Source organism: Nothobranchius furzeri, chromosome 12 (genome assembly GCF_043380555.1).
Source record: "Nothobranchius furzeri strain GRZ-AD chromosome 12, NfurGRZ-RIMD1, whole genome shotgun sequence".
NCBI lineage: Eukaryota > Metazoa > Chordata > Actinopteri > Cyprinodontiformes > Nothobranchiidae > Nothobranchius > Nothobranchius furzeri.
This window is the reverse complement of record NC_091752.1, coordinates 50,948,665-50,974,477: the sequence shown is the minus strand read 5'-3', so window position 1 is coordinate 50,974,477 and position 25,813 is coordinate 50,948,665. Positions and strand designations below refer to the sequence as shown.

The 25,813-nt window shown below is 42.2% G+C and overlaps 2 protein-coding genes across 3 annotated transcripts; one reads left to right on the top strand and one right to left on the bottom strand.

The window, feature by feature from the left end:
* Positions 1-320: 320 nt before the first annotated feature.
* Positions 321-15,806, bottom strand: mapk3 (mitogen-activated protein kinase 3). Of its 2 annotated transcripts, XR_001571839.3 has the most exons (10): positions 15,355-15,806; positions 14,000-14,182; positions 11,317-11,506; positions 6,342-6,458; positions 6,137-6,251; positions 5,926-6,057; positions 5,706-5,815; positions 2,973-3,085; positions 614-674; positions 342-492 (listed from the first exon to the last, which is right to left on the bottom strand). XR_001571839.3 is itself a non-coding variant. In XM_015945940.3 (9 exons), exons 1-8 carry the CDS (start codon positions 15,588-15,590, stop codon positions 2,978-2,980), a joined length of 1,191 nt encoding a protein of 396 aa, XP_015801426.1. In that variant the 5' UTR covers positions 15,591-15,806; the 3' UTR covers positions 321-492; positions 2,973-2,977. The 2 variants fall into 2 exon arrangements, 1 of the variants encoding a protein (XP_015801426.1); XM_015945940.3 differs by lacking the exon at positions 614-674 and having other exon boundaries at positions 321-492.
* Positions 15,807-16,707: 901 nt separating this feature from the next.
* nudt9 (nudix (nucleoside diphosphate linked moiety X)-type motif 9) lies at positions 16,708-21,675 on the top strand. The gene is made up of 8 exons (XM_015945941.3): positions 16,708-16,963; positions 17,132-17,419; positions 17,536-17,625; positions 18,347-18,433; positions 18,616-18,727; positions 20,683-20,829; positions 21,103-21,187; positions 21,297-21,675. The coding sequence occupies exons 1-8, from the start codon at positions 16,767-16,769 to the stop codon at positions 21,440-21,442; spliced, it is 1,152 nt and encodes a 383-aa protein (XP_015801427.3). The 5' UTR covers positions 16,708-16,766; the 3' UTR covers positions 21,443-21,675.
* The last annotated feature ends 4,138 nt before the right edge of the window (positions 21,676-25,813 follow it).

The window sequence follows — 25,813 nt, the reverse complement described above, 5'->3', positions numbered from 1 at the left end:
AGACCAACCAAAGCTTTTATATTTTCTATGTACATGCACACACCCTGTTAGCATCGCTGTTCTTTTAGCCCTCAGTAAGAATAGTTCACATTGATCAAGACTTGAGTGAGCGTTAGGGTGTTGGTTAATACAGTAGTCGGGGTAGAAACGAGAGCGGAGTAACCGATGAGAGACAGATCGATGAGGAGACGGCGGACGTAAGAAAAAAAGAGTGAAGAGGGACTTTGAAGAAGAAAACAGGCATGAGGCGAGGTGAGGAGTTCACCGCGGACCTAACGGGCTTGGACAGACGCCATAACCCCACCCAGCCACAGACATCTAACTTACACTTAAATCTCCCTCGCAGTAGGAAATGCAAAGATAAGCAGTTAAATGTTCATATTTCCTGTTTTCACTTGTTGGTTTCTCGAAGATGCAGGTTTTTTTTCTTTAAGCATGTCGTTCAGGGTCTTCTTGATCCAAGTCCGTGTGTGGCCTGGTCACAGGTTAGGACTAAGAGAAAATTAAATAAAAGACAGAAGTTAAAAAGACCAATAAAAAGGATTTATTGACCATTTGAAGCATGTTTCTGTGTTAAACTAAAGAAATAAATAAATAAAAGAGGACATCTTACCAATTGAATGGCTTGTTTGGACAGACAGCATGTACAGCCAACATGATTGACACGCTAAAGGCTAGAACAAAGGCAGCCAGCATCAAATTGGAACGCTGCTATATTTATTAAAAGGCTGCAAACTCTTAAATTGCAAACAGATTCTTACGTGTAAAATAATAATTTATACTTTTAACCAAGACACATACTTCTAAATTGCTATTTCACCTTCACTAACACAAGTGTGTTTACATACAAATGAACAAAAAACGAAGAAGTTTAATGTATTTGAAGTTCACGTGAGCATTTTCCTAAATACCAGCTTTAACATTTAACACATCTTACCAAGTCAACCACAGCAGGGCGACACTTCCCTGGAGCAGAATTAACAAACGTCACATCGACTGAGAGGCCAACAGTCTACGTAAGGCTCTGAGCTGTAAGTACCTTAATATTAGGGCTGCAGAATATATCGAAAAATTATCGTCATTGCGATAACAGGACGTGTGATAGGCCCATCGCAAAGCACGTCAAAAACGGCGATAAATGTTTGGTTAAACATTTCCATCCGTGTCATACATCAACGTTTTATAAACCAGCTCTGTTTTTTACGCGGAAGTATTATTTGACCAATCAAATGTAGCCCTTCTGATATGTGGCCAATTAGATGGGTCCGTTCACGTAAGACGCCCGCCCCCTACGTAGACCCTTAGGATGGAAAGCAACACCCGAACTGAGTTAGCGGCGCCGTTCCCTTGTTCGTCATGCTGGCTCAGAGCAACAAACACACTTTGTGCTGAGGGTTCTGGAACCAGCGCTGCTTTCAAACGTGAACGTGACTCTGCTCGGTGTCGTTAATCATTTTTACCGGGCTGACTCCGACACGTGCTGGTGAACCATGTCGCTAGTGTTCCACCGGGTGGTGATGTTAGCCCCAGGCTCCAGTTAGCTTCCAGCTAAAAGGCTACAGCACTCTCCTCCCAGTCCCACCCTGATAAAGAGGGCCTGGAAAAGTTCCCCCACACATCAAAGTGATTTTTCCTTTATGAGCTTTCATAACCTTGTTAATCAGGATAGTTGATTTGCTGCTGCACATAAACTGTCAGTCAGAAGCTCTGCTAGCCGGTTATCTTAAGAGGAGCTAGTTCAATTTGTTAGCTTGTCATCAGAATCATAGTTGCAGTTTCATCATCTGAGCTGCTTTTTAAGATCTAGGTAAACTTGTTCAATTTGGGGTTAAAAACAAACGTTTTCACATATTTTCCATGTAGTTTTTTTGCCAGTTCCTCTTCTGAAAGGTAGACAATTGCTTTTCTCTTTCCCTCAGAAAATCTTAATATTCTCCTAGTTTGGCCCAGCTCAGATCACTTCCCAATTACAGCAACAGCCTTATATCATAACCACATAAGTGGAGAAAATGTTCAGTAGCAATGAGAGAATTTGCTGTTGCATTTAAGTGATGCTAACTATTATTTAACATTTAAACTTATTTTCAGAATTTTTTTATTTATTCAAAAACCCTGGTAAGGGATGTTTTTCTGTATTTGGAGCATCAGAAAAAGTTTTTATGGTGGAGGTGATGTTTTAAAGTCACTGAGAAACTGCATGCATGCAGTTTGTTGTTTTGCTGCTAATACAGTAGCAGGTGCAGCTGCATATTTTTGCAATAAAAATGTTATGTTGTAATGGAATTCATGCATTAGTTTGTTTGCTTTGAACCCAGAGCAGATGTCACACGCCAGGCGACATCAACACTGCATACTTTAGTATTTGTTCATTTATCGCGAGTAATATCGATATCGCAATATTAAGCACTGTTATCGAATATCGCAGGTTTTCCTAATATCGTGCAGCCCTACTTAATATTAACTGTGGATGTTCTCCACTGATATCTAGTGGCCATAAATGGAAATAAAATCACCAATCAAATTAAAGCACAGAAGAATAAAACTGATCAACTTTAAACATAAAGATATAAGGATATAAACATAAGATTATCTTCCCAAATATAACTTCTACCTTTAATTTCCTTCTTATAAAATATATGAATCAAACACCAGGCCATGTCAGTGTCTGGCACTTGACATGATATAATTCAATGTTTGCTGTAGTCTGTCTAGGGCTGTCTAGTTCACTGAAACTACAACTCCCACAATGCACAAGGACAGTCGGCCCTATAACAAGCCCGTAAATCATGGCTTTTCTTATATCTGTGAAATTTCAGTGTAAATACGTCTACGTCTAAAACAATGAGTAAACCACCGTCTTTCTCTTTCTTTAGAGCATCACGGAGGTCAGGCAGCTCTGGATGTGGACTGTGTTTTTTAAATTTTGAGTGTGGCATCCCTGCTGTGGAGGCAAAGCCTCACGCCTTACTAACCCGTCTCAGGAGAACTGGAAACGAGCCGTTTCTTCAAAGATCATCTCCTTCAGCTTCTCCTTGGGAAGATCATCCAGCTCCATACTGAAAGTGAAGGGCTCCTCTGCCACGGGCTAGGGATAAAAACACGGAAACAACAAGCTAGCAAAGGGCCACGGCTGAGTGTGCACTCTGGTTTTTTCCATTGCCTCTATTTACACTCACGAGTTTCCATGTTAGGATGTCATAAGTGTTCACATTTCCCAACTTTTTATTGAGCTGATTTATTGAGCAGAGCTAAGAGGCTTCCAGGAACTAAAGTAGAACAGCTTATAAACAAATCCTGACCGGGGGTAGAAAAACAGAAGCTCCGCCCCCGCTGGGCTTGCTACAGTCATGGATCACAGCCTGTTCAGGAAACCTCCTCCTGTGTGACAATCGTCAATTTGCTGGACTGTGAACTCGCCCTCTAGCTCCTGGTCAGTTAATACAGAAGATAATAGATCATCTATCAAGTCATTCAAATTTCAATATTAGCATCACCCAGGATTTCAATTTTTGATTTTGTCTCCTAAACATCACAAAAATGATGCAAATAATTAAAACCAACTGTGAAAATTAAAAGTCTCACGCCCTGCTCATGATCTGTGATGTGGTTCGATATTGAAGCATCAACACTTGAGCTTCCCCAGCAGCTTTTTATGTAAGGAGAAAGTTGTCCGGTGTATTTTCTGTTCCGTTTCTGTCGGCTACGGAGACTTCACAGGTAACGACCAACTCTTTATGTTCACTAATTAAGGAACTGGAAACCTCTACGTGACTTATATCCAAAGTTTCCAGATGTTTTAAACTACTTTTGTGTTTGACTTACTGTCTGTCTCGATCTGAACTGCTGAGATTGACGCCTTCTGGAAGTGCAGTGCATTAAAAAAAAAAGACTCGAAACATAATATGTACGCAAACGCTTCTTGAGTTCAAAACACGACGCTTCGCAGCTGGTGGAAATGCACCCATTAACTCTAATGGCAGAGGATTACTGCGTACTACACTTTGTGGACATTATGCATTACGCATCCGGTGGAAAGCCCAAGACTGTCGGTCAGAGGGAAAATACAGCCGAGCCAGTGTTGTGGGGCAGTGCCAGAGTGACAGAAACAGACTGTGGGTGAAAATTCAGCAGGAGCAACATAAAAACAAAAGTTCCACACAGAATCTTAATAATTTAGCCTTTACACAAGCCCACTGAACTGCTGTGTATGAAATGTGCTGACCAGTCATCACCAGGGGTGTTTCTCAATGCCAAGGAACCTCGCCTTGATGCATTGGCCCCGCCCCGGTTGCCTAGGAGATACGTCATCAGGAGCCGCCAAGACATGTTCCAATGTTCATGTTCTACCGAGGCCTGTGTTCTCCGTTTGTTAGCCGTTTAGCTAGCTGAGCAGGGATACACAGGAGGTGTATTGTAGCCTAGCCTTGGTCAAAAATTACCCAGAATACACCACAGTATTTTCAAAAGGATGCCGGATCAACTTTGGGGGCAAATTTCAAGTTTAAAAGTTAAACTAATTTATAATGTTTTTTTTTTTAGATCTAAGGTTGGTTAGTGGCTTATTAGTTGCAGCTTCGGTAGCTAGCGGGTAGTAACATATATTTAATTTAATAAACATATACACAATTTAAAAAGTAAAAGGCTCGTTATATATTTATATTGAAACTGATATGTATAAAATATAAAGTTATCTCCCGTGTCACGTGATGATACGTGACCGCCGTGGACGCCGAGGTCACGTGATGCAAGTCTGTTCCACTTAGCCATATTCTTTGACCAAGGAAGGACAGTGTCCTCGTAAGCAAGGTGTCTGTCCTCACATGACATCGCCTCGCAAGGCCAGGTGCCTTGACATTGAGAAACACTCCACATCTCAATGTTCTATCAGAATGAAAGTGGTGAAGCTGCTGCCACCTAGCGGCTGGAGTTTGAATTGCACCACACAAAAAATACAGTTAATGTTTGTATGGAAATTCTCAATAATAATAAAAATATATATCAATATACTGCGTTAAAATATTGATTTATTATCATAACACAAAAACTATGATATTTCAGTGTATCAATATTTTCTGACATCCCTAACAGAAGAATGTTAGAAGTAAGGTGAGAGATCTGGTGCCTCATGACTTATTTTTTAGAGCTGCACCACAAAGTTCCCAGTGTGTTTGGGGCTTAAAGTGACGGTGTGTAAGACCTTACCAACGGATGCCCATAAGGGTCAAAAAGCCCTGGGGAGTGCAAACTTCAGCTAAATAACGAGCACATCAGACTCCCTTTCATCACTGGCAACAAGTGAAGAGGTAAATGCGTAAAACAACATTTAAGACTGACGAAAGATTTGTAACCGTTTGTTCCAAATCAGTAAATAAATTTTGTCCTCATGGGCTCCCGTAGAAGGAAAAATGACATCCAATATGGCGTCGCCCAGAGACTTCGACCCCCTCCCATGTTTTTTAGACCTGATCTTTGTTGGTTATGTTACAAAGATGCCAATATTTTTCAACAACATTTTTTGATGGATGTTTCCAGAAATTAATGGTAAAAATTACACACCGTCTCTTTAAGAGGACACGTCTTACATCTCCAGGAGCGAATTTTGTACTTTCTCAAAACAATAAGACAGCTTTTTTGACACTGCAGCGAGGCCTTCATCCTGTGTGGAGAGTTTGTCACAAAAAGTGAAACCATTAAAACATATTTACCTCATCTGTGGGATCATAATACTGCTCCAGATACAGGTGAGCCAGGGCCTCGTCAACAGTAATGCGCTTGTTGGGGTTAAAGGTCAACATGAAGCCCAACAGCTCCAGAGCTGCATTAAATCATTCCAGGTTCAGTCAGTCACCAAGTTGTTCAACATTACAAAAAGCTGACATCAATATGATTTTCTCGTTTCTCTGAAAGCAACCAGCTCACTGTTACCTTTGGGGTCTGACTTTTGGAAGAGCTTTTCCAGGGGGACCTTGTCTCTGTCCGGCAGGGACTGCAGGTAGTTCCTGGCCTTTACGTTAATGATGCAGTTCAGATCTTCTTCAGATGGCGAGCCAAGAATGCCTGCACACAGAGCAGAGCGGTAGTATCTCTGACAACACTTTGATATGATCGAGAGGAAGAAACATCCATCGTCTCTCACTTAAGATGTGGTTGAGCTGATCCAAGTAGTGTTTCCCAGGGAATATTGGCCTGTTGGAGAGCATTTCAGCTAGGATGCAGCCCACAGACCAGATGTCAATGGACTTGGAATAGCCCTGAGACACACACACACACACACACATACACACCCAGTTGTGAAACTAATCCAACACACACAAAATCACCTGAGTGAGTCCCACTCATACCTTAGAGTTGAGCATGATTTCTGGAGCCCTGTACCAACGTGTTGCCACATATTCAGTCAGGAAGCCGGTGTGGTCGTGTTCAGGATCGGCTATCCGTGCCAGCCCAAAGTCACAGATCTATGCAGGGAGGCAGGGTTCAAAGGCCAAAATTAGTAGAGCAATCTCCTCAGAGGACAAAAAGGATTTGATTAAATATTCCAGAAACTCTTTTTAAAGATAATTTCTGAAATCTTGATGCACTTTTAAAGTCTCACATGACATAATTTAACTTGTTCAAGCAGAATAATGTGTTGATTCATAAAAGGACTGAAACTATCACAATTAGGAATTATGAAAGTTTATGCAAAAAAACTACAAATAAATATATTTAAAGTACAACAATCGAACTCTTCTAGTGATGAAACTAAGCCACACATGCACAGAACAGCTAAAACCTGTTAAAGATTTGGAATAAACTCTATGGTTTAATGTCACATCAATTATAGTTTTAATCAGCTTTAACATGAAAAACATTTTTTTTTTCATTTCAGACCTTCGGTAGAATCGTAAAAAGGAAACAAGAACTTTTTACAACACCTGAAACTGTCATTTGACTGAGTTCACACACTTCTGATTTTAATCAAGTGTGTGTGTATTTCTTTAATTTAACCATCACATAGATACTGTGATGGGTTTTGAGCAAGCCCCCACAATGCTGCTCTGAAATTGGGCCCAACACGGAAGTACCAACAATTGCAGTTCCACCCTCATCCACTGGGGGCTGGTGTCAGAAGCGAGCAAATCCTCATTGACTCCCATGTTAAAAATACCAATTTCACAGCAGAAATAAACATGTTTACAGCCTGGTACCAAAACATGTTTTTGGTTTAAATGATCTAGTTTACACTCATGACAACTCTGAGGGGGGTGAATTTTTTTCTCACTCTTCTGTTTAAGTGTATTAAAAGCCTAAAATTCTGTATAATTAATGAGCATCAGACACACGTGACCACAGAGCTAGCTCCGTGGAAAGGCCTCAGTAGAGCCTCGGTCTGGCCTGGAAACTGTTCCGGCATTTTGAGTCTCTGTGTGTGTGTATTCTATTTTGGATATTTTTTGTCCAATTGTTGGACAAAATGACTTGCTGTGGCATTAATTGCACTACTAGAGCGTCCAAGGAGTCTCCACTTCATTTTTTTCGGTAAGTAAAATTATATTTATGTATTTTAGGTCACTGCCGAGCTGAGCTTAGATTTTAACATGTACTGTTTAACCATGAAATTTAAATGTAATAGGGTAAAACCCAGTGCATTTAACATAATGCTGCACTTTAGAAAATGGGTTGAAATATAACATGTTGGTGGAGCTGGGTTCCTACTATCGGCTTCTGGAGCTCTCGGGAGACCAATGTTTTCCATCCATTTCTCCCCTCCCCGCAGCTCAGCGCATCTCTGTCTGATCGTGGTTTCTGTGTGCTGTGCGGGCTGACGGCTTGTGGAGCTCTGGATGGAAACCTTTCCACCCGGTTCTCCCCAGCAGTAGCTCTGCGCATCTCAGATCGCAGCGGCTCTTGTCTACTGTGCGGCTGCCAGCTTGTGGAGGTCTCGGAGACCTCTGTGTTCCACCCGGTTTTACCCAGCGGTCAGCCCGGCGTATCTCTGACTCAGAAGCTCTGGTGTTGTGCACAGTTAACTCCGGTTGTAGCTAGGTTGCTACCTCCGTTAGCTTAGCTCCCACCTCCGCATTAGTTTTGGGTTAGCTTCAGGTTAGCTTGTAGCTAGTTCGAGCGGGTGTCGTCAGTTGATCCCAGCCTTACAGCCCCACCCTAAGCTCCTCCTCTCTTCCCTTTTGTGGAATTGTCTGGGCTTGACGGAACCTGTGACACGGTCAAAATGGTGGTGGTGGCCACCTCCCATTTTAGTACAAAAATGTGATATTGGAGCCTATGGAAAGGAGATGTCCAGTATATTTATGTCGATGGTTTTTTGAGCACGTTGCTTACAGCCAATTCAAAGTGCTGCAGCTAAACTCATCACTGAGACCAAAAAGCCATTTAAAATTATTCTTCTGTTGTACCAAACATTTACCAGGACCAATTCCCTTTATCAACCAAACAACCAACCAATCACAGGTTTATCTGTGTAGCACTTAAATGCCCAAAGTGCTTAACATAAATTTTTTTAAAATACAATAAAATGACAACAGTCAATTAAAAAACATAAAATAGGCACACAAATAAAAATCTGACACAGAGTCAGGTGTTAAAAGCTTTGGAGTAAAAATAGTTCTTCAGTGACTTTTTAAAATTAGCAATAGAGGATGCCTGCGTAATGGTAACATATTCCAAAGACTAGGTGCCACCACTGAGAAAGACCTAAAAGCTCTTCTCTGTAGCCTCGCCCTAGGGACATTCAATCTAAGTTAGTCAGCCGACCTCAGTCCACGAGATTGAACATAATGAGCGAGAAGCTTGGAGAGATAGACAGGTGCAAGGCCATTTAAACATTTATAAGCCAGAACTAACATCTTAAATTGCACACGGAACCTAACCGGAACCCAGTGCAGAGAGGCAAGAACTGGAGTGATGTGATCAAATCTACAAGTACCAGTCAAAAGACAGGCTGCAGCATTCTGAACTAGCTGCAACCTAGCAATACACCTTTGATTAATGCTGTGGTAAAGACTATTGCAATAGTCTAAGCGAGAAGTTATAAATGCATGTATAAGCTTCTCCAAATCATCCTTAAACAAAAAAGACTTCACATTGTATCTCAGCTGAAAAAAGCATGATTGAACAACATTAATGACTTGTAAATGAAAATAAGATGAGAATCAACCTTAACACCCAGATTAGACACCACACCTTTGAACAATTTGAAAGGCCATTCACCAATGACTGAGGAAATGCAAGAGAACCACTCAGTGCCAGTATAATTAGCTCAGCCCTAGTATCGTTAATCTGCAAGAAATTACAGCTCATCCAGCCCTTAACCTCATGAAGACACAATAGCTATTTTCTTAACTTTAGTGGGGGCATAGACTTGACAGTCATCGGCATAAAAATTAAAGTCAAGGCCATATTTCTTAAAAATAGCACCAAGTGAAAGCAAATATAGATTAAAAAGCAGAGGGCAGAGTACAGAGCCCTGAGGGACCCCATATTTAGGAAGAGCATCACTCGAGCTAAAATTTCCAATCTTAATCGTCACATACCCATCTGACAGATAGGAACTCATCCAACGCAGTGCTGAGCTAGTGATACCCACACACTTCTCAAGATGATCAAGAAGAATAGCATGATAAAGAGTATCAAAGGCCGCAGTCAAATCAAGGAGCAATAAAAAGAGAGTCGCCCACATCAGTGTAAGTGTAAATATCATTAAACACTCTCACAAGCGCAGTCTCAGTACTATGCTTTGCTCAAAAACAAGATTTAAAGACTTTTAAAACGTGGTTAGCATCTAGATAGTCTAAGCTTAAAAACAACTTTCTCAAGAACCTTTGAAAGAAATGGAAGTGTAGAAATAAGCCGATAATTCGAAAATACAGAAACATCAAGACCTGGTTTCTTATAGGTATAGCAGAGGATGTTTCTGAGTTTCAGGAAAGAACCGCCCACTCCTCGTTTTGGAAGAAAAAATTCACACGAGAAAGAATGCCCAGTTATAGTTACCCCTGCTTTCCACAGGAGCCGTCAGCAGCACGTTACTGCAGCAGCATGTCTTGCTTGCGTAAGCTGCTGCTTGGCCCTTCCCACGAGACGCGAAGCAGCAGGGGAGCAGCTGTCACCGACCGAGCACGAAGTCACACGAGTGACTTCATCAGTAAACACAACAACAAGCAGGAGAAAACTACAACATGGCTCCAAAAGGTTTGTGTTTTATGTTCTGTCCGTTTTATAATCGCCAATACGGACCTGAAAAACAAAGGAGACCGCTAGCTAGGTGATAACTTCTCACGGGGCCGAACATTTAGTAACTTTTTTAAAAAGTAAAGCAACGGAAGGCAGTACATTTCTTTATTCTGAAAATCTCAGGAGCTTCTCTCCATTTCCGCGTCCAATTTCCTGTCTTTCCTTTCCCAAAAATGTCGAACTTGACCCGTTTCAGAGGCGTCGCGCGTAGAAAATAGAACCGGCGCGTAAAGGCCGCGACATGCTGCTCCTGAGACGCGGCCGACTCGCGCTGCTGACGGCTCCAGTGGAAAAGGTTCTGTTGACCACAGCGGTTCCTATCAGCAGCTATGACGTGCTGCTGCAGTAACGTGCTGCTGACAGCTGCTGTGGAAAGCCGGGGTCACAAGTATCTGCCGGCCTTGCTGCCAACTTCTTCTTCTAGCAATAATCTGAAATGAATTTCTCCAAATAGTATGCCATACCTTAGCTTACCTGTCGAACAGAAAACCGGCGACAGAGGCATCTGTGGGGAGCCCAAACTTCGCTTTGCGCAGGAAGTGAAAACTACCCAGCAACGTATGACGATGGCCTTGCGTGAATGGTTCACCAGAATGATTGACAGTTAAGCAGACCAATGGTTCGAATCATGCACCCAGAAGAAAAAGGTCCTCTGCTATACCCTTAATAAGGGGTTTGATTACAGCTCGTTTCAAGCTCTTTGGAACTTCACCAGAATGCAAACTAGAGTGAATTACATTATTAACCACATTTGGCCAATAGCTGGCCAAACTTCCTTGATAATACAGGATGGCATTATGTCAAGCACAGCGCTTCATGGTTCCTTGTAAAGCAGTTAATAAACGCTAGCGGCGTGCGTTGGCAAGAATCAGGCGATACGACATCACAATACAGGCAAGACTGAACTAAAGGCAGCAAGATATTTGCAATTTTCAAGACTTAATTTCTCCGTAAAACTCAGGCTAGACTCTTCTGAGACACAGCCAGCATTATCGCGAGAGCTCATTGTTCCGTCATGCCTGAAAGTCTGCACCATCAAAGTACTAGCTACTCGCTCTTTTGGCAGAGTGGAGGAGTCATTACCTTGAGGTCGCAGGTGGTGTTGATGAGCAGGTTGGAGGGCTTGAGGTCACGATGCAACACGTTGGCAGAGTGGATATACTTGAGGCCTCTCAGCATCTGGTAGAGGAAGTAGCAGACGTGGTCGTTGCTCAACTTCTGGGTCTTCAGCAGCTTGTACAAGTCTGTCTCCATGAGAGTCTGCACGATGTAGCTGGATAGACGCACGAGTCAAGGAAGACGAGCACAGATCTGGCAGCATCCATACAGAGAGTCTAAACATTTATGCAGTTCTAATGAAGGTTTGACATACTCGTGTTACAGCTGTAACGCGTGTTGGCCCCATTTTAAATCACTACAAAGAGTAAAGAAGTAGAAGCTGAGAAGATCTAGCGTGCATGTTTAACTATGGGATCTTTAAATGGAGGTGGCTGCAGGGTGGAAAAGGTAAGATTTGTTGTCTTGCAGCTACAACGGTGCAGGTTTGAATCCCGGTTACAGCCTTTCCGCATATAGTTAGCGCGTTCCTCCCATGTGTGAGTGGGTTTCCTCTCACTGACCAAAAACATGCAAGGCAGGTCGAATGGAGACTAGTCCCTAGGAGTGAACGGGTGTCGTCTCTGTGTACAGGAGACTTTTCCAAGGTGACCCCCGCCTCTCGCCCAATGACCACTGGAGACAGACACCAGCTCCCCGTAACAATCTGAAAAATCAAGCACTTCAGATAATGAATGAATGGAGTTTGACTAAAGCTCTCATTGATTTTTTCTGCTGAGGTCTCCATTATAAATAAATGTCTTGTAACCCGTCCTTTGTTTCAGGTAGTAGAAGTTAGTTGGAGTGTGTGTGTGTGTGTGTGTGTGGGGGGGGGGGGGGGGTCACAGCAGGATCTGGTCTATTACACACATTAACATTCATGATATTCAAACATCTCACCTCTGATTGGCTAACTGCAACGCGAATCTACCACTGTTTGCTTAGCAACGTTGAAGTTTTATCTCCACAAATAACACAAACAAGACGCTCAACCAACCACAGCCTTCCCTGTTGCGAGCCAAGATGCCATTATTACCAATTCTCAGTGTGACATAGATCTGTGAGGATTTTCTAATCCAAGTGTTCCCCCATTTATTTTCTATAAGCGGCTTACGCAGGAAAATGGGGTAGAGGACCATTTTCATGTTCAGCCTGCATTTGAACCTCAAAGACTCATTATTTCAAAAATAAGTAAAAAAAAAAAAAGGCAAACTTGTTCTTTACTCCTGCAGTAATCTTCAGACTAGTAGTTATCTCATCAAGCCACTCAGAACTAACCAGTTTCTCCAAACTCAGGCTGTTCAAAGAGCTATTTAAACCAGGTAAGATCACTTTTCCACCAAACCCACTTCTAAACATCTGAACTGCCAGTTTAAAGCCGTTCTTAAGTCTGTACGCAGACCAAATGCCACTCAGCTCCATGATAGTAGAGCATCCTGGCTGCTACATCACTTGAGGGACCGCTAGGTGATCTCTTACCGATTCTGCTCATTTTCCTACTGTGGGCACATGAAACAGCTCTGAGGATGGGCAAGTGGCACAGGAGTGGAGGAGCATCCCTTTTACATGAAGGGAAAAAACATTCACAAGCAGGAAGAGGAATCAGCAACGATGCATCAGCTCGACGGAGGTTTACCGTGTCACTGATGGGTGATGAGATAAATGCACTACAACATGCAACACCTTGTTGTTGCTTTGCATGACCCACCATCTGGTTTCATCCTCTTTTAAGCAACAGCTTTAATTATAGTTAAATCCTGCACAATGCATCTAAATAAAGCAACTAGGCATGTTAAGCATGGTACAAAAATAACAAGAACTCTCGCATTCTTCCCATTTTTGCCAGGGAACAATGTAGCTTTTCACAAAAGAACTGGCAGACTGTCAGCGACAGCAACTCGCAGGAGGGCCGTGCCCACACGTTACAGCAGAAACAACCCAACCACACGTCTAAGCAGAATAAAGCACAGCAGCAGCAAGGCAGCTCAACCAAAACTGGTTAAGACTGGGTCAAACAGAGACTACATACCTTGTACGCAAAATACGTTTTGTCATTAATCCATTTATTTTTCAATTTTGTGCCCTAAAAGCAAAACAAACAATAAACTTCACTTGTGTGCAAAATCTCGAAAGATAGTGAAAGTAAAAGCTGGATTAATAACTTATCCTTCGTGTTTACCCTCCACACCTGCCTCAAAACGTCTGAAATTACTATGTGTGGCTGAATTCTCAAAGGAACACCCTTCAAATAAAAAGCAGCTGCAGTGAAGTTTGTGCCTCAGCACGATGGTGCGGGTTACTCGATGTGATGTGAGCTGAAGCTTAAGCCAACACCGCAAACCCAGTTCATGCAGGCAGGGCGTTCAAAGATGCTTTTGGCCTTTATTATTATTATTATTGGTGTTTATCATCACAAGCGGTGAGTTTTAGACATTTGTGTTCCTCCCTGTTCTGGTGGTCAGATCTAACTTCCTGACGGGCAATAAAACATCTTTACTTCTCATGGTTTTCAGCTTCAGTTGTAGACGTGTGTCCACTTGTGACCTAGTGAGAATTCCCCTCAAATCCAACCCCTGGCTCATGAAATAAACACACACAGAAAGTTATTATCTGCTGCTTTTTTTTGTCTTTCTGCAGTAACCTCTCCAAACCCCAGAGTGCTACAGGATACACGTCTTTCATGTTGTCAATGTGCTTTGCCCTGATGATGTCGTTGATCCCGATGATGTTCTCATGGTTGAAGCGCAGCAGGATCTTAATTTCCCTCAGCGTGCGCTGGCAGTAGGTCTGGTGCTCAAACGGGCTGATCTTCTTGATGGCCACACGCGTGTTTCTTACGACATCCTGAGCAGAGCTGGATGCAAAGCAGAAGCAGAAGTGTCACATGGTAAATGGTAAATGGCCTGTATTTGATATGGCGCCTTCTAGAGTCCTGGAACCCCCCAAGGCGCTTTACAACACAATCAGTCATTCACCCATTCACACACCCATTCACACACTGGTGGGGATGAGCTACAATGTAGCCACAGCTGCCCTGGGGCGCACTGACAGAGGCGAGGCTGCTCACCGGTCCCTCCGACCACCACCAGCCGGCAAGGTGATTTAAGTGTCTTGCCCAAGGACACAACGACAGCGACAGACTGAGCGGGACTCGAACCTGCAACCTTCCGATCACGGGGCGAGCACTTAACTCCTGTGCCACCGTCACCCCTAACATAACAAACCGTCCTTAAACTGATGCATCAGAAACTGGAGCGCGGACAACCTCTGTAGCCAGGATCGTCTGACACGTAGGTTTGGAGAGATGAATAAGACCATCCACCCCTTCAACTTCTATCAGGGAATTTCTGCTTCTGAAAAGGCCTGGTAGTTAAAACTGGTCATGTTCACACAAGTTCTTAATGGTTGTGAGACTACTGAGTCATCTGCCTGCTTCTGCATCAACAGATGAAAGTGTTAGCTCATTCTTCTCCTAAAGGCTGACTGTGTTTACAAACACAAGCTGCAGTAAGGTGGCATCACAGGGCCAAAATACAGACAGCAGCACTTTCTTGTACACAAACAGGTGTTTCCTGATGGGATGGATACCACTCGTGTTGGTGTCTGACTATCTTCTGGTTACTTTAAGGCTGAACAACACGTCCACACATGCCTGTAGATCACATAGCGAGATAACAGAAGCAAAGGCCTCGCTACAAGTGACAAGTCCCATTTCCTACATCCACTGCAGCAGATTTAATGTTCTGTTATTATAAATCAATGTAGTGTGGGTGCGGTGGCAGATGACCATAGATGGGTCTAGCTCACATTTGGAGTAAGGCGCAGGCTCTGATCGGGTAGTAGACCGCGTCCTGCGCTACCTCTCAGAGCCTTGTTTCCTGTAGAGCTCCAAGCCACGCCTGTAGCAGCTTAGCTAACCTGCTCCACAAGCAGACTTTAGCTTCACAGCAGCTCACTGCTGGTCAAATGTTTTAATTACGTACACGAGCATTGCTAGCTAGCAGGGTAACGGCTAGGAGTACTCACACCACCATCCCGTACGCCCCCTCCCCGATGTAACACAGGTCCACATAGCGGGGGCCCACGTCAAAGATCTGGCCCTTCACAGTCTCCGTGCGGGCGGGCCTTGAGATTCTCGTCGGGGTTGTCGACGCTACATTCTGCGGAGCGGTGGCTTTGTCTTCAGCCGCTCCGGAGGCGGCAGCCTGGGAGCTGTTGGGGTCCGCAGCCTTGGCCGCCGCAGTGTTGCTTGAACTCTCCATTCTTCTCTCCGAAGTCCGAACCGCTCCCGCGCTGTCAGTGCGTCGTTAACCGAAGGACCGCTGCCGCGCTCAGAACACCGGGTAACCCTCGGTCCGAAGATTAAACCGAGCGGATTGAGCGACTCTAGGAAAGAAGCGCAAAGCAACCCGCGGCCTCTTTGCTTTCAAATGGATTTAGTGCACGAGCTCGGATTTGGTCTCTGAGCCCAGCGTAAATGCGCGTGCCAAACTACGGTAATACAGGTGCGTTAGATATGTTTACAAGGATGACTTGTTTGGGCGGAGCCGTGTCGGTTAAGCAGAGCAAAACAAGCGCAATTTGACAGCCACCACTAGTGGGTGTGTCGGGATGTTTTCTTTATAAATATGCAATTCCTGTTTGTTTGTTCTATGCTTGTTTTTAATACGTAAAGGATTATCTTAACTTATTCACACCACACTTCTATCACTGTCATCAAATCTAAAATATTAACTCATGTCGTGCTCATTTCATTTAATCTTATCTGCAGTGTCTTTCTACTCTTGAGCCCAGAATAAAGAATATGACATTCTTATTGGTCAAATTTGAAATGAAAGCTATTTAAAATAATGCTTTAAGTAAAAATACATCAGCAATCCACATATTTCAGATATAATCTTTTATATTTTACATATGTAATTTTATTCAGAATTGTTAGCCCCCTCTTATCCAAACTGAACACTTAAATATAATTATTCCTGGTAGAAACTCACAATTATGTGATCATAATGTTATTTAGCACCTTTTATGCCTAATGAAGAACCGACGGGTCAAAAAATTGTTCAGTATTTTACAAAAAAGTGTACAGGTTTGTACTTATGTAATTAAGTACGGGAAGAGTATTAAGGCCATTGAAAAAAGAGGAAAGAAAAATTAAAAAATAGACAATTCTGATATTTTCCTCAGAATTCTGAATTTTCTTTCTCCTAATTCTGACTTTTGTTCTTAGAATTCTGACTTTAATCTCACAATTCTGACTTTTTTCGTAAAATTCTTGCATTAAAGTCAGAATTCTAAGATTAAAGCCATAATTCTCTTTCCTTTCTTCTTTCTTTTCAGTTGCTCTAATCCTCTAATTTACCCCCCGCATAAATTCGTTTTAAAACGTTTGTCCAAATTTGACTCGAGAAACTGTTTCATCATGGGGACGAGTGCGCATGCCCCAGGACGCCCTCGAGTACGTCACCACGCAAGGCGTTGCACTTCCTGGTTACAGTGCGCTGAATGTTTTGGCAGATCAATACCAGGAAGAAATGCTTCCTTTAGCTTGGAGACGGTTCAGGCTAGACACAGTCCGGTTGACGTTTACTCTCTTCGGTTTCCCGCTTGCTATCTGCTCCTCAGGAATAATAAGGTATTTGTAGGAACACTGACTAAAGATTACAGTTATATTTTTACACTTGATGAATTGATTGTATTTTTGTACTTATGTAAATGTAATAATTCACCCCTTGAACTGATCAACATGAGATCTGTAGATTTGTATGTCCTGTGTCATTTCCTATTTTCCTTTCATCTTCAGGCCTGGGACCTATTGTTCATGTCCTTATCCTGCCAGATCTTGCAGAAACACCAATCCTTTCAGCAGCTGCTGCTGTAATCTCTACATGGCCAGTGTTGGGGCAATGTCTTCCTCAAAACTATTACATGTGAAGTCCAGATGCCCACTGTATCCAGGGTCAGACATCAAGCGCTTCCCAGTACCTGATGACAAGGTGGACTGGACTCGGGAGTGGCCCCAGTATGAACCAGTCTCCTACACGGCCCCTTCAGTGTTGAACCGTCCACAGTGGGCAGATCCAGATATTGGGTGAGCTTTAATAGTATTATATCTGAGAGGTTCTAAGTTTATTAATATATTATGATTAAGAATATTTATTTCCCAACAATTAAAAATAATTAATCCTTTTTTGGCTTGTTTTCCAGCTCTTTCTCTCCTCATTTCAATGCTGTGGATGATACTGTGGACAGGAAAAGCTTTGAGGGAAACTACAGGGTGGAAAATGGAAAGCCTTTGTAAGTTAGTGTGTGCAAACAAAACTCTATAGTCTCCAGCAGTGTCCAGTTTAAATTAGTGATGCACCGATGTGAATGTTTTGGGCCGATACCGATATACTGACATTAATGCTTCTAAAATCAGCAGATTCATTATAGAATGAAAAGGATTAAAGCTGAATTTACATTATTATGTACACACACCACACACATTTACACTTCTGAGATGATTACAATCACGGTCACATGACTAAACAAATACACATCACCCCCTCACCCTCTGAAACAGGCGAACAAATGGGAGACAAGATAGGAAAAAATATCAGTTGTTAATATCAGCCTGGTTTTATTTATCGGACGGACGGATACCGATATGTTAAAAAATGTTTAACATCGGCCGATATTGATGCCGATATATTGTCCATCCCTAGTTTAAATCGGTGTTATTGTTTTCTCTGTTGGTTGTTGCACTGTACAGCGTGTGTGTCTTTGTTACCATTTAATTATACTCCAAAATATTAGGACAACCAGGCAGAACAGGTTCTGCCTGGTTGAGTTTTCGTGTTTGCCTCAGACTGCTTGGATTCTGGAGAGCCAAAGTTACAAAATAAAAAAAATACATAAAGTGGTCAGTACTTTTAGCAATTAGATAAATGATTTGGATTTTTGTAAAAAATCTTTCAGGGAACATGAAGCTTGTGTCAGTGAGCTGTAAGGGCGATATTTACTTTCTGCTCTTTAGAAATCCCTTTGGGCGCACTGGTTTGACTGGAAGAGGTTTGCTGGGGCGCTGGGGGCCCAATCATGCTGCTGATCCTATTGTCACAAGGTGACTTTTCTCACTTAATTTTAAAAATAGTTTTGATCACTTTATTGCTGTATTTGTTTTCTTCTTTGTGGTTTCTGAAACAATCTAAAATAATTAGCTAAATTGTTTTGAGTGATTAGGTAATAGATTTGTGTGTTTATCACCACATCTGATTTGATGTTTGAAATGTTTCTCTCTGTCAGGTGGAAGGTAAACAAAAGTGGGGCAAGAACGCATCACCCAGTCTCCAAACTGCCTGTTTTACAATTTGTGTCCATCAAGAGGAACGACTGTGGAGAATGGGCCATTCCTGGTGTAAGCTGTAATTTATTCTTATTATTGGTGCAATATGGAGGACAAAAACTGCCAAATTTGCAAAGTTAAAGTCCCATAGTTGTCACAAACACACTAGTGTGTGGTGACAATTGTCCTCTTTTGACCCATCCCCTAGGGGAGCAGTGAGATGCAGACACGGTTGTGCTCAGGGAACTATTTATTTGCAATTATATGCAAATAACTATATTAAATCAGCAATCTGGAGTTTTCACCCTTTCAGGAATTATTTATACCAGCGGTTCCCAAGCTTATTTAGCCGTGCATATATATATATATATATATATATATATATATATATATATATATATATATATATATATATATATATATATATATATATATGTATCAGACGTCAAGCTAAACAGACAGGGTTAAAAAAAATATGATCGACCTTTTTCCCCATCACTTTCATTTTTTAAATAGTAATTAATAAGCATTTGATACCATTACAATTTTCTTTGATTTAATTTTAAATAAATATTTAGAGTGCCCAGGTAGCACATCAACAATGCAATTTAACGGTTTTCTTAAAGCAGGAACGTTTAACCTGTGCGGCCAGAGCGCTCTCCTTCCTTCTGCTCTGCGTAAACCTGAACTGATCACCTACTTGTGCGTAATCAAATGTCTACAGGGGAAAAGATGGAAAAGCCATGAGGTTCACTTTTGCCTCCGACCGACTTATTGCTGTTTTATGGTGTGGCTGAATCTGCGATCCGCTGCCACACGGACTGGAATAACAAATGCTGCAGTAACATGAGTTGTGGTCAGGTTCATGAGGAGTCACTGGCTGGAGCGGACCGGACTTTAATACGTCATCCCAAAATTGAAGCTAATATCTTAATTTGACCTTGAATGAAAAACGTTGTTATAAAACCTCTTAAAAGTTTTTATCACGGAGGAGGCAGTGCTCTTTTCTGCCTTCAGTCTGACGGCGCGTGTGCTTATTGAATCTGTGTGTGTGTGTGTGTGTGTGTGTGTGCGGCACAGCTCCATGAGCCGCTCCAGTCACTGCGTCTCGTTATCGGCGCTATTTAAACCAATGTTGTAAAATTACTTCTGCCCAGCCCAGATGTGCTCACATGTGCACCCGTGAGCCGTGGTTCCGCTGGAACGCGTCTGACCTCTGACAGACGCACTCTGAACTTCAGATCTTCAGCGCGCTGTTAATAGCCTGACACGTTTAGAACGTGTGATAATATATTAATATAATAATGCTAAAATGCTCAGATGGGAATCATTTCTTGATTTATTTTGTTACATCCACAATGTTCTGTGTGTGAGGTTTACAACATCAGAACACCTGCATGAGACAGGGTGTTAATTACAATCTGCCAGAATGACTCACCACCTTCAGATTTCTCCAACACCGTTAAAAATGATGGTCTGTCTGTCTGTCTGTCTGTCTGTCTGTCTGTCTGTCCGTCCGTCCGTCCGTCCGTCCGTCCGTCCGTCCGTCCGTCCGTCCGTCTATCAACAGCATAGTGAGAATAATAATTGTATAAAGCTAGAGGCATATGAGAGGCTTTGCTTCCAGCCGTAATCACGGAAGTAGGGAGAGAGGCTTAAGGTGCAATACCCTTTTCTGCCTGTAGATGGTGTCCTCTCAGGAAAAAAACATCATATTCCTCTTTTAAAGGATAGAATTTCATTAAATTCCAGAGATGTCTATGTTATTAGTAAACAGTAAATTAATGCGTTTATTTATATATTTCAAATCACTAAAAAGTGAGAACAATACTTAAGAGAAATTGTTTATTACTTCTGTGAACCCTTTCTCTAAGGTCCGTTTATTTATTATTATTAAAACCAATGAAAAATGGAACAAATCAGACACATTGAGATAAAAACATGACCAGTTTTTAGGCGTATGTCCGTGTTCAAGTTTTATTAGGTGCTGTTCTAACTTGGCTGTTTGGACATGCTGGGGGTTTCAGGGCATGGTGGATCCAGGGGAGCAGGTTTCTGTCACGCTGCAGCGGGAGTTCTCAGAGGAAGCACTGAACTCACTTTCATTGCCGCCTGCAAAGAAAGAAGAAACATTCAAGCGAATCACAGAACTCTTTAAATCGGCAGGAGTTCAGGTCAGTTGCTGACAGCCTGCAGGTTTCACAGGTGATAATTTGGACTGCATGAAAATGTGGATTTGTTGTTTTTGGTCATCTTCTCATCACTGTTATTTAAAAGTGACCAAATCCCGAGTGTTTGCTTCCATTAATCACCACCAGTAAGGAAAACAGGATTATAGCTAATTTTTTAGCTCTTTCTTCAGCTGCCCTTTTTCTAAAGGGAAAAAGCCAGAACCTGATCAGGAAGAGCAGCTGGGAGATAAATAGTGACATTTCTCTTACTTTCAGGTCTATAAAGGCTATGTCGACGATCCCAGAAACACCGACAATGCTTGGATGGAGACGGTCGCTGTCAATTTTCATGATGAATCAGGTATTTCCTCCATTTCTCTTTTTAATCGTCTCCTCTTTGTAAAGCTTACTAAACATGGAACCAGGAAACGTTTTCAAAGCACTGAGGTTTTCTGTGTTGTTCTCAAAAGGCAGCAGCGTGAGCGAGCTGCCGCTACAAGCAGGTGATGATGCGGGACAGGTCCAGTGGGTTGACATGGACTCGTCTCTCGCCCTCTACGCGAGTCACTCCCATTTCCTGGAGCGGGTCGCCAAAGAGAGGAAAGCTCACTGGTAACCGACCCAACAGAGTGGTCTGATGGAACAGAGGAAAGATGACCTGCATGAGTACACGCATGTAAACCTCGCCTCACTAATTTATTTAATATAATCAGATATGATCGTTAGATCCTGTATTTAATATCTCAGCATGATATGATGGTGAAGGTTCTCAGTCATTCAGGTCAAGGTAACCCAAATGGGTTCAAATGAAGGCAACTGGACTTCTTTGGTTTCTTGAAGACTAGGGCTGCACAATATATGGTAAATTTATCGTTATCGCGATATCAGCATGCGCAATATGCATATCGCAAAGAACAAATAAATATTGCTATGTTTTCTACACATAATGCATTCTGTCAATCAAACAGACGCATGATTTTTTTTAACAAATCAAATGGAGCTCTTCACCCATTAGGCCAACTGGGTGGATTCTCATAGGTCAGAGGCCCGCCCCCGAGGCGGACGGCACTTAATTCTGATGGTTAGCATACACCTGAGTTAGCTTTGTTCTGCTTTTCCCGGGATCCACTGATTGCCTTTTCTTGTTCATTTTCTTTTTCCTCACATCTTTTGCTTTTCTCATTTTTATGATTCTTTTCTTTGTTTTTGATTATTTTGTTTCTGAGTTACGTTTTTATTTATCGCAAGTAATATCGTCATCGCAATATCAATCACTGTTATCGAATATCGCGGGGTTTCCTAAAATCGTGCAGCCCTATTGAAGACGCTTCGCTTCTCATCCGAGGAGCTTTGTCAATTCTGACAGGAATCTGGGAGAGTCAAGTTTATAAGCTGTAGATGTCTGTTGTTTAACGAGCAGAAACTACTCTGAATACCCCTCTTCCTTATACAGTAATCCCTCGTTTATTGTGGTAGATGCGTTCCAGACCTGGCCGCGATAGGTGAAAATCCGCGAAGTAGGGACTCCCAGCATACCCCTCGCGGGGATTCCCTCCACGTCGCACCTACGTCACAAACCGCGGCTATAAATGGAAGTCGTCTTTCCAGCTCACCACTCAGTCATTGTTTCTTCAGATTCATGAACAGAGTTTCCAACCTACCGATCAATCCAACGAACTATCAGCTCATAGTAAGTTATCTTACTCACTTCTGGAAAGCCCGGCATTTCCGTGTCACTTCGTTGACGCTCGAACGCTCGGGGGTTTCCTAGATCAGCCGGCGTTTCACCGACGCTATGACTTCCGCGTCTGTGAAACCACGCTCCCTATTGAATTGTCGTATGATCACATTCTCTTTTTGTGGGTAAAACTCAAGAAAAAAAAAATTTTTACTTGTTTTTTTTTTTTTTAGTTTTATTACAAAAAGTGCATTTTATGATGAAATTGATGAAAAAAAAAACAAGAATTTCTTGATATTTCGCATAGAAAAATACCGCGAATCAGTGAAAAATACCGCAAATCTGCGAATTCCCCCTGAAAAATGCTCCAAAGAGAAAATCCGCGAAGCAGCGAATCCGCGATGAACGAACCGCGAAGTAGCGAGGGATTACTGTATACGATCCCTATATATAAAGCCTATATATGATATATACAGCGTTCCTCTGAGTATACATGAAGCTACAAGAATAAATCAGTCACTCTGCAGTTTAGTGGTGTTGAGACAGAGTAAAAATGGTGGACGAAGCTGTCAGGCTCATAGACATGAAGATGTAGACGCCCCATTGGGTGCTGGAAAGCGTAGTGTCGCCTCCATTTTGGATGGGTCTCCTCACTCTCCAAAGTCAATGCAGAGTGGGCAACTATGCCCGTTTTTGTGCAGCTTACGGTTGCAGCAACCAGCGTGCTATTGAAAACAGATCATGTGGGATTTATTACAGCAGCTCAGTAGGTAGAGCGGGTTCTCCAGTAATCGGAAGGTTAAAGACACTTAACCCACCTTGCCTGCTGGTGGTGGTCGGAGGGACTGATGGCGCCTGTGCTCAGCAGCCTCGCCTCCATCAGTGCGCCCCAGGGCAGCTGTGGCTGCATTCTAGCTCATCACCATCAGTGTGTTTGTGAATGGATGAATGAATGATGCACTGTAGTGTAAAGCTCTTTGGAGTGCTCTGACCCTGAAAGGTGCTATACAAGTGCAGGTCATCATTCATCATTATTATTGACTTTTTTTAGCCGACCTGATGAGAATTTATATGAAATTTTTTAAAATGAGTTTGTTTAATTATGTTTATATTTTAATTATCATGCCATACCATGTGTTTGATTTTGTGAAAAAGCTTGATAAAATGTGTTTTTTAGTTGGGTAATTACCTTCCTCAGTAGAAAGGGGAGCGAATGGAGACCCATCGAAGATGGCCGCCAGTCACTACAGCAGCTCCAATCCACGGGGCGTCTACGTATAAATGTCTGTGGTTATTTATTATTTAAAATCTTTTGGGCGTTCATTCTGTGTTTCTTCTGATTGCATTAATTGGTTATTTTTTAAACACAGAAAAGGGTTGTTTTACCTTTTCTGCCGACAGTTTCGACCACTCCTGCAATCTTCTTCAGAGCTAGCCGCTGTTGGTGGCGTCACTTCCTTCTCTGTTTAATGTCACAAACACTGGATTCCAACAGCAAACATAACCTCAAGAATCTATGGAACCCCAAAAGTGCACAAACAGAACACCCCGCTTAGACCAATAATAGACACTGACAGCATCAGGTACACCAACATACAATATGGCAAAATAAATCATCAGCCCACCAATAGGTAACACAGATCAAGATTGCAAAAACAGCACAGAACTGGCAAAAGAACTAAAAACGATTACAATAGAAGATAACGACATCCTCATCTCACACGACGTTGCATCGCCTTGATGGCCGCTCTTGTGGTCGATCTGCTTTGTTCTACATGTTTGTGTGTAACCTTGGACAGGCTGTACTGCGGAGACAAATTTCTATGCTTCAGGACGCGGGGGCATTGGCAACAAAGTTGATTCTGATTCTGATCCCTGTTCACAAAAACACCAACTCAAAAAAAACATCCACATAGTAGTTAACAGAGTCAGACAGGACAAAACTTTACACTAAAGAACAAAACTCACAGCAGACGACATAGCACGACTGGTAGAAAACTCCACTTACTTCACATATGACGGAACAATATACAAACAACTGGAAGGCTTTGCCATGGATAACCTGTTATCAGCCACCCTTGTGAGTTTTTCATTCAATTCAAATTCAAAAATACTTTATTAATCCCAGAGGGAAACTGATTGGAGGATCTACGTGAAACAAAAAGCCACTGCCCCCAAACTGCAAAATAAAATTATGGAAATGCTACGTGGACGACATACTAATCCTACTAAAAGGACAAACGGAGACACTATAGAACACCTGAACAACCTCGACAACACAAAAACATAAAATATACATATGAGGAAAAAATAGAAGGCAGCATAGCCTTCATGGACATGAAAATAAGCAGACAAAAAGACAGGACCCTGAATATAAACACATACAGAAAACACACACATACCAATATTTATTATAGAGATCTGAACACCCTAAAATGTCCGTATTCAGTATGTTATACCAATGGAAAATATAAAATCAAAAGTACGAGGCCGTAAACAAGAGGACCAACATATACAAAAAGCTTTAAAGACCTGCGGATAACCGACATGGGCAATAAACAAAGGAAAACAACAACAGAAAGAAAAGAATAACCAAAACAAAGAACCAGAAAAACAAGAACCAGAACCAGTGATAACCCTTCCATACATCAAAGGCATTACAGAAAAAGTAAGAGCAACAATGAAAAAAAAACACATAACATAAACACACCAACAAAACCGCACACAACAGTTAAAAAAGAGTAGAACATCCAAGGGACAATATATCAGCAGGACATAAATATGGAGACATTTATGAAATCCCATGCAAACGCTGCAGTAAACCCGAACGACAACTCAACACGAACAATAGAACATAGAAAACAATAAGAAAGAAACAAGTGGAAGAAACACCAGATCAGCGAAGCAAGAAGCAAAAAGTATAATAAAGAAATGAGCCATAACAGACCCCTGCACAAGGGGAAACCATATCATGGACTGGTAATAACAAAATTACAAAAGCTGGATTAAGGATGCTATAGAAATAAGTAGACGTGGACACACAACCATGAACGAAGACGAGGGGGTCTACACATTGGATCACGCATGGGACTGTGTCATTTTTGAGGAGAGAGCGGGCAGCAGAGGGTGACACTGTCCTCTGCTGCCCGCGGGTAAATGGAGAAGGAAGTAACGCCGCCAACAGTGGCTAGCTCTGAAGAAGCCCACAGGAGAAGTCAAAACGTCCGTGGTTAGTTCTAACAGGCTGTTTTCCCTCTCCTCTGCTCACATTGATGCATGCCATTCAGCTGCATATATTCTTCATAATTA